The sequence below is a fragment of the Nipponia nippon genome, unplaced genomic scaffold (assembly GCF_047370975.1).
Source record: "Nipponia nippon isolate SJK-2023a ecotype South Korea unplaced genomic scaffold, ASM4737097v1 scaffold_1, whole genome shotgun sequence".
NCBI classification, from domain to species: Eukaryota; Metazoa; Chordata; class Aves; order Pelecaniformes; family Threskiornithidae; genus Nipponia; species Nipponia nippon.
This window is the reverse complement of record NW_028262290.1, coordinates 75913842-75927051: the sequence shown is the minus strand read 5'-3', so window position 1 is coordinate 75927051 and position 13210 is coordinate 75913842. Positions and strand designations below refer to the sequence as shown.

General features: G+C 40.2%; 1 protein-coding gene across 17 annotated transcripts in view; it reads right to left on the bottom strand.

The window, feature by feature from the left end:
- The window catches only part of COBL (cordon-bleu WH2 repeat protein), a 223226-nt gene that overhangs the window by 83007 nt on the left and 127009 nt on the right, over positions 1-13210 (bottom strand). For all 17 annotated transcript variants that reach the window (XR_015705259.1, XR_015705263.1, XR_015705261.1 and 14 more), the window contains one exon: positions 1665-1977. Coding sequence is in view for 12 of the 17 variants with exons in the window: in XM_087759953.1 (XP_087616079.1) it covers positions 1665-1977 (313 nt within the window). In the remaining 5 variants the exon portion in view is untranslated. The remainder of the gene's footprint in view (positions 1-1664; positions 1978-13210) is intronic.

Genomic DNA, 13210 nt, shown 5'->3' with positions numbered 1-13210 from the left:
CTGCTGCCTCTTCTATGTGCACTCTTTCCAACTGCTAAAACATTCTGCGTGTTTGTGTGGCAAAGGTGAATCTCAACGTAATGTACAGAATGTGTAACTTTGGCTGAAGTGAAAGATGGAGAGAATACTGACTTCCAAGAGGGAGTATGTCTCTTAATGACCTGTGGTCAATCTTTTATTTGACTAAAAACCCAGAAAAAGTAAAAAATATTTTTTGCTGATTAGAATTGTTCTTACAGAGCTTTGCTTTGATGTCTTTTTGCTTTGATGTCTTTGCTTAACATTATGGTAACTTCTTCCCCCTCCACTCAATGTGCATGTGTGTTTTCCTAACCACTTTAAGATTCTGCATTTTGAGGAAAGTTGGGATTGCTTAGTTATCATACAAGGCCCAATCTAAGTCTACTCAAATTAATGGGTTGCTTTTTTGGATCAGGTCTGGAATGTTAATTGCAGTTACTGTTCTAGCCTATCTAATCCTCCAAATAGAGACTGCATCAGGACCTAAGAAACTGTAAAAGGACAAATCATGAGAAAAATGTATTGTTGAGCAAGTATCTAAGTGAGGCTTGATCTTGTCCCCATTGATACTGATGGATAAAGAAAAGCCCTGAGATCATTCCAATAGATTAAATACTGACTTTGGCCTAATTTATCCCTAATTTATCACCCACTGCATGATCCAAGATGAAGTTTTCGCTCAGAAATGTTTGGAAGGAAATAACTAGGTCATGATACATGCTCTTATGAAGGGGCTACAGATTAGCAGCTGAATGGAGAGAGACCAGAAAGCACAGACTTTGTGTCAACTGAGAATTCAGAGGAATTTCTGGCCCCTGTCCCATGACTCTGCAGCATCACACAGAGCGGATCCCTGTCAGTATTACTAGGCCACCCTCCTTGCTGGAGACACAGCTTCCTATTTGGCCAGTTTGTATTTGCAAAGTTCTATAAATTTTGGGTTCCCTTTGCAGCCCTGCCACCAACTATGTGAGTTTTGGCAAACAAACAGTGTCAGAGTCACTTGTGCTTGAAGGCAGTTTCTAGTTAAATTCCAGGTTCTCGTATTTTCTTGCAAAAACTGCAGGAAAATGTTTGTTTATGCAAAAAAAAAAAAAAAATATGCTCACCCACACCCCCCAAGGTGCAATGCCATTGGAGGTTAGCATTAGGTGAACATATATATGCATGCACACACCCACAAACCAATCCTCAAATTTCACTGAATATAATCCTTTTCCACCTGGCTTTCAGTGGCTTGGATTTTTCCATTTTATGAATTTTCCATTTTATGACCTGCATGTCATTTTTCTAGATCAATATGTAGTAATATTTTAAGCACTTCATATGCTATCAGAAGTTCAAAATAAACCAAACTGTAACAAAATTATTTCAGACTTCTTGGAGAAATCAACTCTGGAGGGCAGCGGTCTTTTGCAAGAAATGTAACTACAAGTTCAAACAGAAAAGTGACCTTTGCCTGTTGCTACAAGTATGTCACTGGAGGGGATTTGGCAGTGAGCTTTTCACTGGGAGGAGTCACTTGGCATTGGTACTGGTTTATGAAAGAGCAAAAGAAAGTAGAAATTGGTTTTCTTAAATGATTCCCTACAAGGAGGACATGCAAGATATTTTCCAAGCACTGGCTGCAAATAAATTTTTACCTCTGCGGAGCACCGTCAGATCCCATACTATCGCAGTAGGCGCTCTTTACAGGGCATGTCTCTGTGCCATACATCGCATCTGCCTCAGCTGAGTCCATGTAGCCATTGACCAGTTGGATGTCTCTCAACTTCATACTGTCATTTTGTGAATCCAAAGATATAATGTCAGATGGGGAGCTCACAACACCCGAGTCTTCCATGGTGTCCTCAGATGCAAAACAGCTGCTTTCTGATGCTGTTTCTTCCACCTCTGATAGCTCCAGAACCATGTCATCCACTACATAAACATTATCATGTGCAGGCAGCAGGCTCTCTAAATGAAATATAGCAAGGAAAGTTAGCTGGAAGTCATCAGTACATAAATCACACACAGAGAGCTATTCCTTTGTGATTGGAAAAAAACACATGAAATACATTAGAAATAGTAGCATGGAGCTCAATATTTGTATATAGGATAAAGACGATTTGAAAAGTGATGCAAATTTTTTTCTTCTTTGCTTTTAGAAAGGTGGTTTGCTATGCCTGTCCTGTGGAGTTTGAGTTTTATAACTTTCATAGCAAATCAGTTTCCTTACTTCTGTGAAGAAATAACTTTCCACGGACATTTTCTTGGGGAATTAGATCAAAGTTTAAATGATGTGGTGCAAAAAACCACTCCTGTTATTGCTTCTGACAAGATAATCTCATTATTTCTCTTCCATGCTGCCAAACAGGTCATGACATTTCCAATAAGAAGTCTATACACAGGTAAAAATGGGCAGCACTTCCCAGTCAGGACACTGAATTGGTAATCTAGATCTACTGCTGGCCCACTGGGTGTCACTTTATTTTACCATCCTTCAATTTCCTATGTGTTAAGTGGGAGAATAACAATTGTCTCTTTTTCAAAGCATACAAAACCTACTAATAAGTGTACAGAAAAGTAGACACTACTATGCTTAAAGCAGAATCTTTTCCAAAGTTTAGTCATTTACAAAGGAGATCAAGGGATATGCCCTTTGCATGTTTAACTATGAAAAATTGCAAATTTTGAGAGAAGATTTAGTTTGGTTCCTGTGAGCTACTTGGGTTTTCATCTGTTTTGAGTTTTTTTTTTGTGAAAAGTACTATTTTGTTATTTCCTTTAAGAAACCCACAATTCTAGACTCCATCCTGCAACTATACCATTAAAGGGGAACTCCCAACAAGGTCAAGAATTTCAATGACTGAAATTATTGAGTGACTAAAGACAGAATCAAGCCCGAACACACTTCTTTTGATCAAAAGGAATCAATAAAGACTAATCTAAATGTTTAATTTCGAATTGTAAGTGTGCTCCATTCTCTTCTTCAACCTCAGTAAGCAAAAGGAAGATGAAACAACAGTTTATGGTCTGATCCTGCAGACACTTGTGGTGATGTTAGTTATACGAGAAGTCCCAGGTCTACAAGCGTGACTAAGATTAAACACACACTTCACTGCTTTTAGGCTCAGAATCTACAACTTTTTGAAGCATACATGAAGCTACAGGTCAATAAAAATGATCAATGGAGAAAAATACTTCTGTATTATGTTGTGTAGCCAAAGTATTTTCTTTAAGTCAGAGAACTGAAAACAACTCTGTTAAAACCTGTCATGGAAATAATTTTGTAAGGGTGTAGCTTAGCAGTGAAGATTTGAGGAAAACTAAAATAAAAATCAAACCAACATTCTCCTTGACTGAGGTTACAAGATGCCATTAAGTAGTGAAATTGATTTCTGACAGCAGAAGCAATAAAATTCAGAGGGTTACAAATCATGATTAAAGTTGTAAGTGCTGTCAAGCATCGATATTAATGAGGGAAGATGATCCAAAGACTCTATTGCGACTTTGGAAGTAATGTTACTTGATTTCTTTGACCTTATTTTCTATAACATTAGCTCTAGATTCCAGATTTAATTCAAGACATCGTTCCATCTAAAAATGGCAATTACAGGAACTACGTATGTGTCACAATGGATTAGACTATGCTCATGACAGAACTACAGTTAGGAAAACACCAACATCAAGGAGAAATATGAATAATTTGACATTGAACTCCAAATAAAAAAAAACAACACAAAAATAGACCGTAAACGAACAGATAAGAGTATATGGCCTGCTTGGCTTTCAAACAAACAAAAAACCCCAGTAACAACCCACCACCAAAGCATTAGTAAAAGCTACAATATGTTAAAAACAGAACAAAGCAGGATAGCAAAGAAATCAGTTTAAAGAGTGGAAGTTGAAGAGTGAAAGCACACAGGAAGATTCTGAAGTAATGCACAATGCAGTATACCTTGATGCAAAGAGACCTCTATGTAACATAGGCCACATCTATTGTCACCAGGATGCCATGAATGACCTCCACCCCATAGCTGACACAGCAATTTATAACAAAGTACCTACTTCCAGTTCCCGACACGAGGATGGCAGGCTTTTCCTCCCTAGCTGTCTCTCTCATTTCCTCATCCTCTTCTCGCCTGCCTGCAACTATTTTCTGCATCTTTCTGCTCAGGGATTTACATCCTTGTGGTCACACAGCCCTACTTGCCCACCGTACTAACAACACTCGAGTCTCTCCCTGATGTGATTCAGCAAGCTGCTCTACGGCAGGATCTCCATTCCCCAGCCCGTTCTTCCCACATACTGACAAACAAAACAAAACCCAATTCTCTTATTGTCAGGGTCCACGTGCCAATCAATCCCTATGTGTTACATCTGGATCTCAGCAGCTGAATCATCCAGTCCAGTGCAAGAACCTCCTCATTCAACAGCAGCTTTATCCTGAAGCATGGAACTACAGAAAGACATCTTTCTATTCAATGATTAAAGTCCCTGTGCTCAAGCAAAACCAAAACGTCCCCCTTTCTTCAAGCCTATCAGTTTGCCAAAGTGCTTCCCTAATCTTTTATCTTCACTGAGAAGATCCATTAATTCTTAACACAGTTAACACATGGCACTGAACAGAGTTGCTGGCTGAGGCAAACCATTCTGGTTGCCACTACTACTCGTCTAAACATGAAAGCACACACATAAAACATGGCTGCTACGGTTCTACGTCAACAACCTTGTTTCAGCTAAGAGCAGCACTAAAACATGCCAGTTGAGCCACCCTTGGATGGATTAAGTAAGAATCTATTCTTCCTTCTACACGCTTGATTAAGTCTCCACTGGTGCAAACTGAAGATGGATGGGCATTACTGGGTAATGATACATGACATGAAAAAAGCCTATCTCAACTTTACTGAGTGGTCTTGACTCCGGGACTCAGAAAACACCTTTTAAAACTTTATAATTCTACACAGGGAACTGGGTAGCGTGCAGTAGCAGATGTGATTCTGCCTTGTGATTTTTGCATATTTTTTCTCAGAGGGAGTGCACAGGCAGAAAACCACCACACACTAAGCACAGTGTGATCACAACAATGGCAGCCACTGAGGTTATCTGTTGGTTGAAATCAGAAAAATCTCAACATTTGTTTCTCTCTCGTCTGTCATGACACTAAGAAGATTTCAATATGGGCTCTGATCTTCAAGACCTCATGTAGACACATCCAGGCTAAGACAGAATATTCAGCAAGTGCTTCACAACTGGACACACAAATAACAATTGCCACAGATAATATATGACTGAAACACTGCTGTACCTCAGAAGACTGTCTGCATTTCCAAATATATAACAATGCCAAGATCTTTTTTTTCAGTAACAAGTGACCCCATTCACTTGCTTCAGGTGGGGTGTGATACTGAAAGGGGTGAAGAACTTGGCCCAAGGTCTCCAAGTCATACTGAATTCTCCGTGGGACATCTCACCCGCAAATGAAATTGGAGAATGTCCCTCAATGCCCTGCACTGCCGCTTACCTACGTCCTGCTCCAGGTTGCAGACTGTGCAAAGCCCAAGTGAGTGCCACAGCAGGGATCTCCCCTGCTTAGCAGCAGCAGCAGCAGCAGCACTGTTGCTGCACAATTAGGTCAACCACAAGTTACAAAGGCTTTCTTTGGGGGGGAGACTGGGACATCTGTTTGCAAAAATGTTGCCCGTGATCACCAAGAGGGAAAGAGGAGAGTAGCTCATCAGTAAAGAATGTGAGCTTCTTGTTTAACACAAAAGAGATCTTGTCGCTTTAATCTCAATAGGCTGTAAGTAATTAGGAAAACACTGAACTCTGAGTTTAGAGGAGTCATATCTGCACTCGTGCAGTTTGATATCGCATATATGTACACATTACTCATACAGAATGCCAGTGATGCAGAGGCAGATAAACCTCACCTGGTTTAAATGCTAATCAGCACTTTCAGAAATGAATATTTAATTCAATAGCTGAAGACTACCATGGGTAAAACACTCACTGGGATTACTACTATGAAAATAACCACCACCAACTTTGAATGAGATAAGAATCAGACCTAAGTGTTCAAAAGATGCACATCCTACCCAGATTTACAAAATGAGTCACCAAAGCCCAAGCCATCACCCCCTCTGACTCCACTGTGCACAGAGCGTAAGTCTTGTCAGGCTCTAACTGTTCGCTAAGTGCTGTGACCTTCTGGTTTTACAGCACTGCTGGTGGTTTACTGTCACATTCAACAATGACAGAAACAGTATATCCAAAAGCATTTTTAAAGAGGAAGAGTGGATTTAACCCCTACATGGTGAATAATCTGAACTGCACAATGGTTTTAGAGATGCAGCGTTCCTCTAATTCCCCGAGTTCTTGCTAAGAGGTTGGTAATTATTTTCCAATTTCTTTCATCACTTGTTCCACTGCCAAAAAACTTTCTTTTCATGGACTAAAATTGCTTTGCTGTAGTTCAAATGGTCTATTACAATGAAGTTGTAAAAAATATTACAAACTTCATGATGTTAAAGAATACCAATTCTTGTAATGATCCCCAAATTACAACATAATTATTTCACTGACAGTACTTAAAACTTCTAGCAAGAGAAAGAAACACTGCTCTAATTATTTGTACTGGCAGTAAAAAGTTAGACCATCACAAAAGACCTGTATTAAAAAAGTGTGCATTTTTTCATACACTTGGAAGAAGGCTGGTGGAAGAAATGGGAAAAGAAAACGTTTATTATGGCAATGATTAACAGCGATTATGAAAATGGACATCACAGGATTAGTTTAAGAGTTTTCACACAGGTACAATGTGTTCTGGTTGCATTTTACTCATTCTGCTCATCGATCAAAAACTTGTACGTAGAGATAGGTGTTAAAAACCATTCAGTGAGCAGTTAAAGCACAAGACAGAATGGGCAGACTTCTCTCTATTTATCGCAATTAAGACTGTTTTAATCCAGTATGCTTCTTAGCATATTGGAGCCTACATGCATACTTTCATTTTTTTAAAATGAAAAGAAGCAAAGAGAAAATAAACGACCACTGTTATACATTAACAACAGCATGGGGGTGTGAGGGAACGGATCGAACTCCGAGGCACTCCTTCTCTCCCAATTCCTGTAATTGCCTCGCAGAAACTGAAGGTGAGGCCAGGAAATGCTGAGGTGAGGAACCATGCTCTGCAGCTCCAGCCCCTCCAAAATGAGGATGTAGAGCAGCTTAATGTCGGCTCAGCTCACTTAGGTCATAGAATCACAGAATAATTTAATTTGGAAAGAACCTCTGGAGGTCACCTAGTTCAACATCCTCCTCAAACCAAGGTTAACTTCCAGCTTAGACAAGGTTGCTCAGGACCTTGAGCAGCTGACTTTTGAAAACCTCCAAGCGTGGAGACTTCACAGCCTCTCTGGGAAATCACGAGTCATTCCCTGGGCAATGTTTAATGCTTCTCCCCATAAAGAACAGTTTTTTATGCCAAATTGAAATTTTTCTAGCTGCAACTTGTCGCTGTTGCAGTCTTAGCCTTTTGCAGTGAATCTCAGAGAAGAGTCTGGCTCACTCTTCCTTCTCCTTCAGATGCAAGACAGCGTTCAAATTCTCCTTACCCCTCCCTTCTGCAGGCTGAACAAGCCCTGTTGACCCAGCACCTTCACGCGCATCTTCGATGCCTTCTGACAGACTCTGCTGCCTCTGATCTGGTTTGTCATTACCTTGTTCCACAGAACTCAGAACTGAACTCACTTTTGGACAATGGACACAGATGTGGCTTCATGGCAGCCAAGTAAAGGGGAGTAATCATTTCCCTTGATCTGCTGGCTATGCTCTTGCTAGTGCAACCCAGTCTGTGGTTAGTGCTTCATCACCGTACGGGCATGCTGCTGACTCACACAGTCCTGCATGTGACTCCCAGTTCTCACATAATGAGATATTTTCAGTCTCCTTCCTAGTCTTATGCCCCACGCTCATGTTTTCCAACAGGTTCTTTAATTGCAGTCATTCTTACTGCACAAAACCTGCAAACAGAAGTAAATCCATTCCTTTACATGCTAGCCAATAACAAAAACTAAAAAACTCGCACAGGACACGTCTCACCAGCCATATCATCAGAAATATACATAGGGAGTGTTATTAGATACAGCCTGTGAATCTTCAGCATTTCCACAGTTGATCCCAAGCTAATCACAGTTAACTTCGCTACCTAGACCTACTCTCCTATGGTTGAAAAATAAATGCAATGTGAACTGATTTAACCTGCCTTACCAATTTGAGGTAGTGAAGCACTTCCCTTGAGGTTAAACCTGTCTGCTGTTAGTTGATAGCAGAACACAAAGGTATTGTAACTTTTACAAAAGCTTTTTTGGCAATGGTGTTTCCTACACCAAAGGCAATACAAGATAGGATCAAGCCAGGGAGCGGGAACTGAAGAGTATCTGAGTCCCTCCGTTGTTCTTTCAATGTACAAGCGACTGCGAAGGTCTCTGCACTAATGTTTGATTTTCCTTTCAAATCTATGCTGAAAATTACTGTGAAGTTTCTCTCACAAAACAACACTAGGTAAGACTGTATGCTGGCTCTTCAAAGACTCAGAGGAAACTACTACTTCAAGTAAATGTCTGCTACCCTCTCCCATTTCAGACCTTTATTTTTACCACCTGCCAAACAAAAAAAGAAAAATTTCTGAACTAATGCAATACAGATTTTTCAGATGGCGAAAATTAACATATTGGACTTTATTATCCCCATGTCTTTCTCACAATCCTTTCTTCAAAGACTGAAAAAGCCTCTCTGACCTCTGCAAAGCCCATTTGACCTTGAATGCTGCTGCTATGGCTAAACTGCTTTTCACTCCCTCCTTTTTGGCACTCTCTAGAACGTACTAGTTCCTTGCTTTTATAAAAGCCTTGTTTCGAGGCACTGACAAGTCCATACCATAGCCAGTAACCAGCCTTCCTTATTCGAAGAGATCAGCTGTCACAAAAGCAACATGAAAAGCAAAATGCTCTTTGACAGGAAAAGGATCTTGTGTCAAAGTAGGTCTTTCCTTGATTAACTGGAGAACATTGCCACTTCGCTTGGAGAAGGATAGATTTTAAAAAATGAGTCAGTAGTGTGAGCTGTTCATTTCCTTTTATACACAATAAGGTATGATGGGGAGACTTTCACCACAGTTCCTGGTGTTCACAATCTGAAGTTAACAGCAAGCTAGAATGACTCACAAGGTGCCTTCCTGGCTCTAGCTGGTCCTTTACTTAGGTGTGAGGAGAGGGGCAGTGTGCCTAATCCATGCAGTTCACAAAGACTACGAACAAGCAGAGAATGTAGGTTAGAGGAGCAGGATAACATGGAAATATATTTAAGAGCATATACTAGACAGCTTCAGACTTGCACTTCATAAATCACCACGTGTAACACTAGTAACATGCCATGATCGATCACGGGGCTCTTTGGAGGCCTTTGTGGGAAAGGAAAATCTAGATCTAAAACCAGAGACGGCCCAATATCATGAGCCTGGTGAAGAAATAAACCACTCTCCACATTTTGCTGGGAATTATTAGTCTTAAGTGATAGATTTTGGCAATCCGCATCCTTTACAAAGGTGGTCGGCTTCCATTCAAGCACACCACAGAACCTAAACAAATGGACTGTGAAGGTGATTTTCATGAGCCACCTTAGAGAACACACTCTATAAAATTGCCTGAAAAAGTATGTGGTGTAACAATTAAAACCAGAAATGATTAGTGCAGCTACGCAATAAAACAATGTTTTATTAGGTGACTTTTAAGACCACAGAAAAAAGGCCATTTGCTCAACTTTTCTTTTTAAACTTCATCATCTTTCCCCCTCGTGCACTCTGTTTTATCAATTCATTCTCTTCCTTAGTTTTTCTGTTAACAGTTCCATAAACTCTCTATTACAGTTTCATATTTCTAGCATAATTCAGAGGAGAAAAACATAAAACACTTTTGCATTGTAATTATACTTTCCTTCCCCAGAGACTAGCTGCCAGCAAACTCAGCAGAGACAAAAAAACCCAACCCTAAACCAAACACACATCCACATACATACACACACACTTGTGGGATTTAAGAGCTCTTTCCGTAGTACAGAGACACCATTCCACTCACAGCTGTGTATTTATTTCTGATTAAAAGTGATTTAAAAGTTAGGAAGTGTGGAAGTGAATCAGGTCATCTGTAATAAGCTATCTATTACTGAAGCCATTAGGTATTACATACATAAAAATAAAAAATTTTGAACAGTTGCTTTCTGCTTATGGGGACAAAATGTACTTGCCTTGGGCATATAAGCACTTCTATTGAGAACTGCCGCACAAATCAGAAAAAAATACTTTTAGTACCTTCTTAATAGTGCAGACTTGCTAGGCAGTAATGGCAACAAATACTGGTTTTGCTTAATACCAATAGCTACGAGTGAACTCCAGGCTGGAGTGGTGGTTAACAAAATGGGATTACATCACTCCTGTAGATTTTTTTCTTATCCATCCTCACAGCACCTCAGTCCATTCAGATCTGTGATGTCACCCTTCAGTTCCCCCATCAGTGCAGCCATCATTTTCCCTTACATCACCTTCTATCTTTGTATAGGATAGTATCTATAGTATCATCTGAAGTCAGACAGAGCCCTGAGAAAATTAAATGCTTCATGCACAAACCACCTGTCTAACTTACAATTAAGACGGCACAAAATAACTCCATTTAATTGGCCAAAACATGCTTCAGCCAAACCACCAATAACGTAAATACCTTCACAGAAGATTTTCAGCAGCTAGCTCCAAATATAGATATGAAAATACTTTCATACACCTCTGTGCTATAAAGACACAAAGCTCTACTCTGACCTCCTTTGAGGCACATTAACTGACTTCTCTTGGACCTCCTGATTAATGGAATACCTGCTTCCCACTCCAAAGTTTGAACAACAACAGGCTTTTCAATATACTTTGGCTGGTAGTTTACTTTGGCAATTATATTTCTATAAATATTTTAACCTAGAAAAGCACGCTTCTTTTCTGAGTTTAGTTATTATACATTTTACTTCACATTCACACTCGATTATTCTACTATCATATTTATCATAGCTATTAAGACATCCAATTATGTCAATAGGAGTATCTACCTGGACAGACACTGCTTGGAGTACCTAGACACTTCTCATCACTAAGACGTTTTGCCTTCTGAAACTGCCCTGTGAAGAAAGAATTATTCTTGCAGAGAACACCACTGAGGACCAGAGTATGCCAAGTATTTCCCTGAAGACCTTGTGCCATACCCTCCACAGGGGCATTGTGCCATTTTCAAAGGACATTTCCTAGGCACTCCGAAAACCGGGCTGCAGGGCTGGGATGAGGGCAAATCAAGGGCAGTGAGGCCAGGACAGTGCATGCCAAGCACACTCACCACCTAAAACACTGCCAGGCACCCTGGGGCTATGCTAGCAGCAAAGAGGCAGACACTGCAGAAGCCCATAAAGGCAACTGGTTGTATGGAAGGATGGCAAGAGATAGACTTCTCTTCCAGTAGCAAAGACCTAGCCAAGAAATCACTGCATGGGGCAAGAATCAAATGCAGGGTATCATGAACTCCCCTTCAGGCTCTAGCCATGAGGTGATCATTTTCAGCAGTGCACAGTGAAGCTCTCCCTGGGAGCCTAGCAAAGAGAGGAATATCGGACAGGTGGAGAACAAAGCGCTCACAGAAGAGCTCTGCTGTCATGCCACTGGTCCTTTTTGACAGCAGATGTACTAGATCAGATTATTTCAGACATAAGCAGAGATAGGAATACTTAAGCCAGAGCTGAATCTGGCCGGCTCTTTCATAGTCGTCTTGTGAAGTCAATTATCTCATCAATCGTGCTTTGCCCTGGGGCTCTCCTTCCCTATTAACTTGAAATACCAGGAGGAAGAAACGCAAACATGCAAGAGTGGTAACTGGATGTTATGCTCTGTACTGATTTGTGGATAGTAAAATGTTAATGGCAGTGTCATCTCTGGTGCTACAGTGAACAGTAGCCTGATGCAAGAAATGAACACCCACTTGGAATAAATTTTCCCCTTTCATATTTTGTACTGTTGGTATCAGATCCTGCTTCCACTTCAGCAGTGGGATTTTGCCACTGACTTCAATGGGAGCAGGATCGGACCGCTCACTGATTAAAATGCAAAGCTGCAGATATCTCCTGCATGGGATGAATCCCCACAGGGAAAATTTGCCTGCATTTTTATTCATGTGAAGCATTTTAAGGCTTTCATTTACACAGTTCATTCAATAATAACGTGCATGCTGTATAATGGGGTACCTGATTAAGCACGCTTAAGTGCTTTGCTGGAGCAGGGCCATTTCTAGAATTTGAAGGTTCGCTATGATCATACCCTCAAAACAGACAAGCTAGTTTGGGGAATTTTTCACCTGAGTTAATGGGCTTAATTAGGATCAGCATAAAAGGTCATTTTTCCTACAGGAATTCTGGAAATGTCCAAGTTTCTTTCTTTTTAGCTTCAGTTCCTACAGAAATTAGGTTGAGAAGGTCACACTGTTGTAGGTTTATAGGTCTGACTATGAAACACTCCAGTAACTTTTAAACCAACTGCCAACTTCTCCCAAATTAGTCAGGAAGGGTAACACTCTCACGTTCAGTTCCAGAAGTTTCATAAAGAGGTAGAAGGACAGAGCAAGGAGACCTTCTTCATATATGTGCTGACGTAAAAGCTCATTCTCTATTATCTACCGGGGATACCTGAGGGAAGGTTGCTATGAACAATAGCAAAGCTTCAACCCAGAGTGTGCTGGGTTTTAAATACCAGAAAACTGAGTCATTAATGCAGAAGTCCAAAAGAAATGTTTAAGGAATTACTTGATGGGGTCTGAAGGAGGAGAAGAAGAAAACAAAGAAGAAAAAAAAACAGGAAAAATTCCCAAATCCTAACATCCATTTTGGTTTTGAAAAGCAAGAAGGTGAAGCTTCTGGGATTTTCTCCTCCATCTGTTTCTTCCCTTTTTTATCTGTTATATCTTTATTATCCCCTTTCTTTCCCCTTCTGATCCCTAACTAAAAAATAATGTAAAAAAAAAAAAAACACCTCTTTTTTTAAACTCCAAAGAACCAGTTAATTTTTTTCATAAAAAACACCACACAAAGATCGTGTTCGGAAATTTTTTTTAGCAGGTGTGAGTGGCCC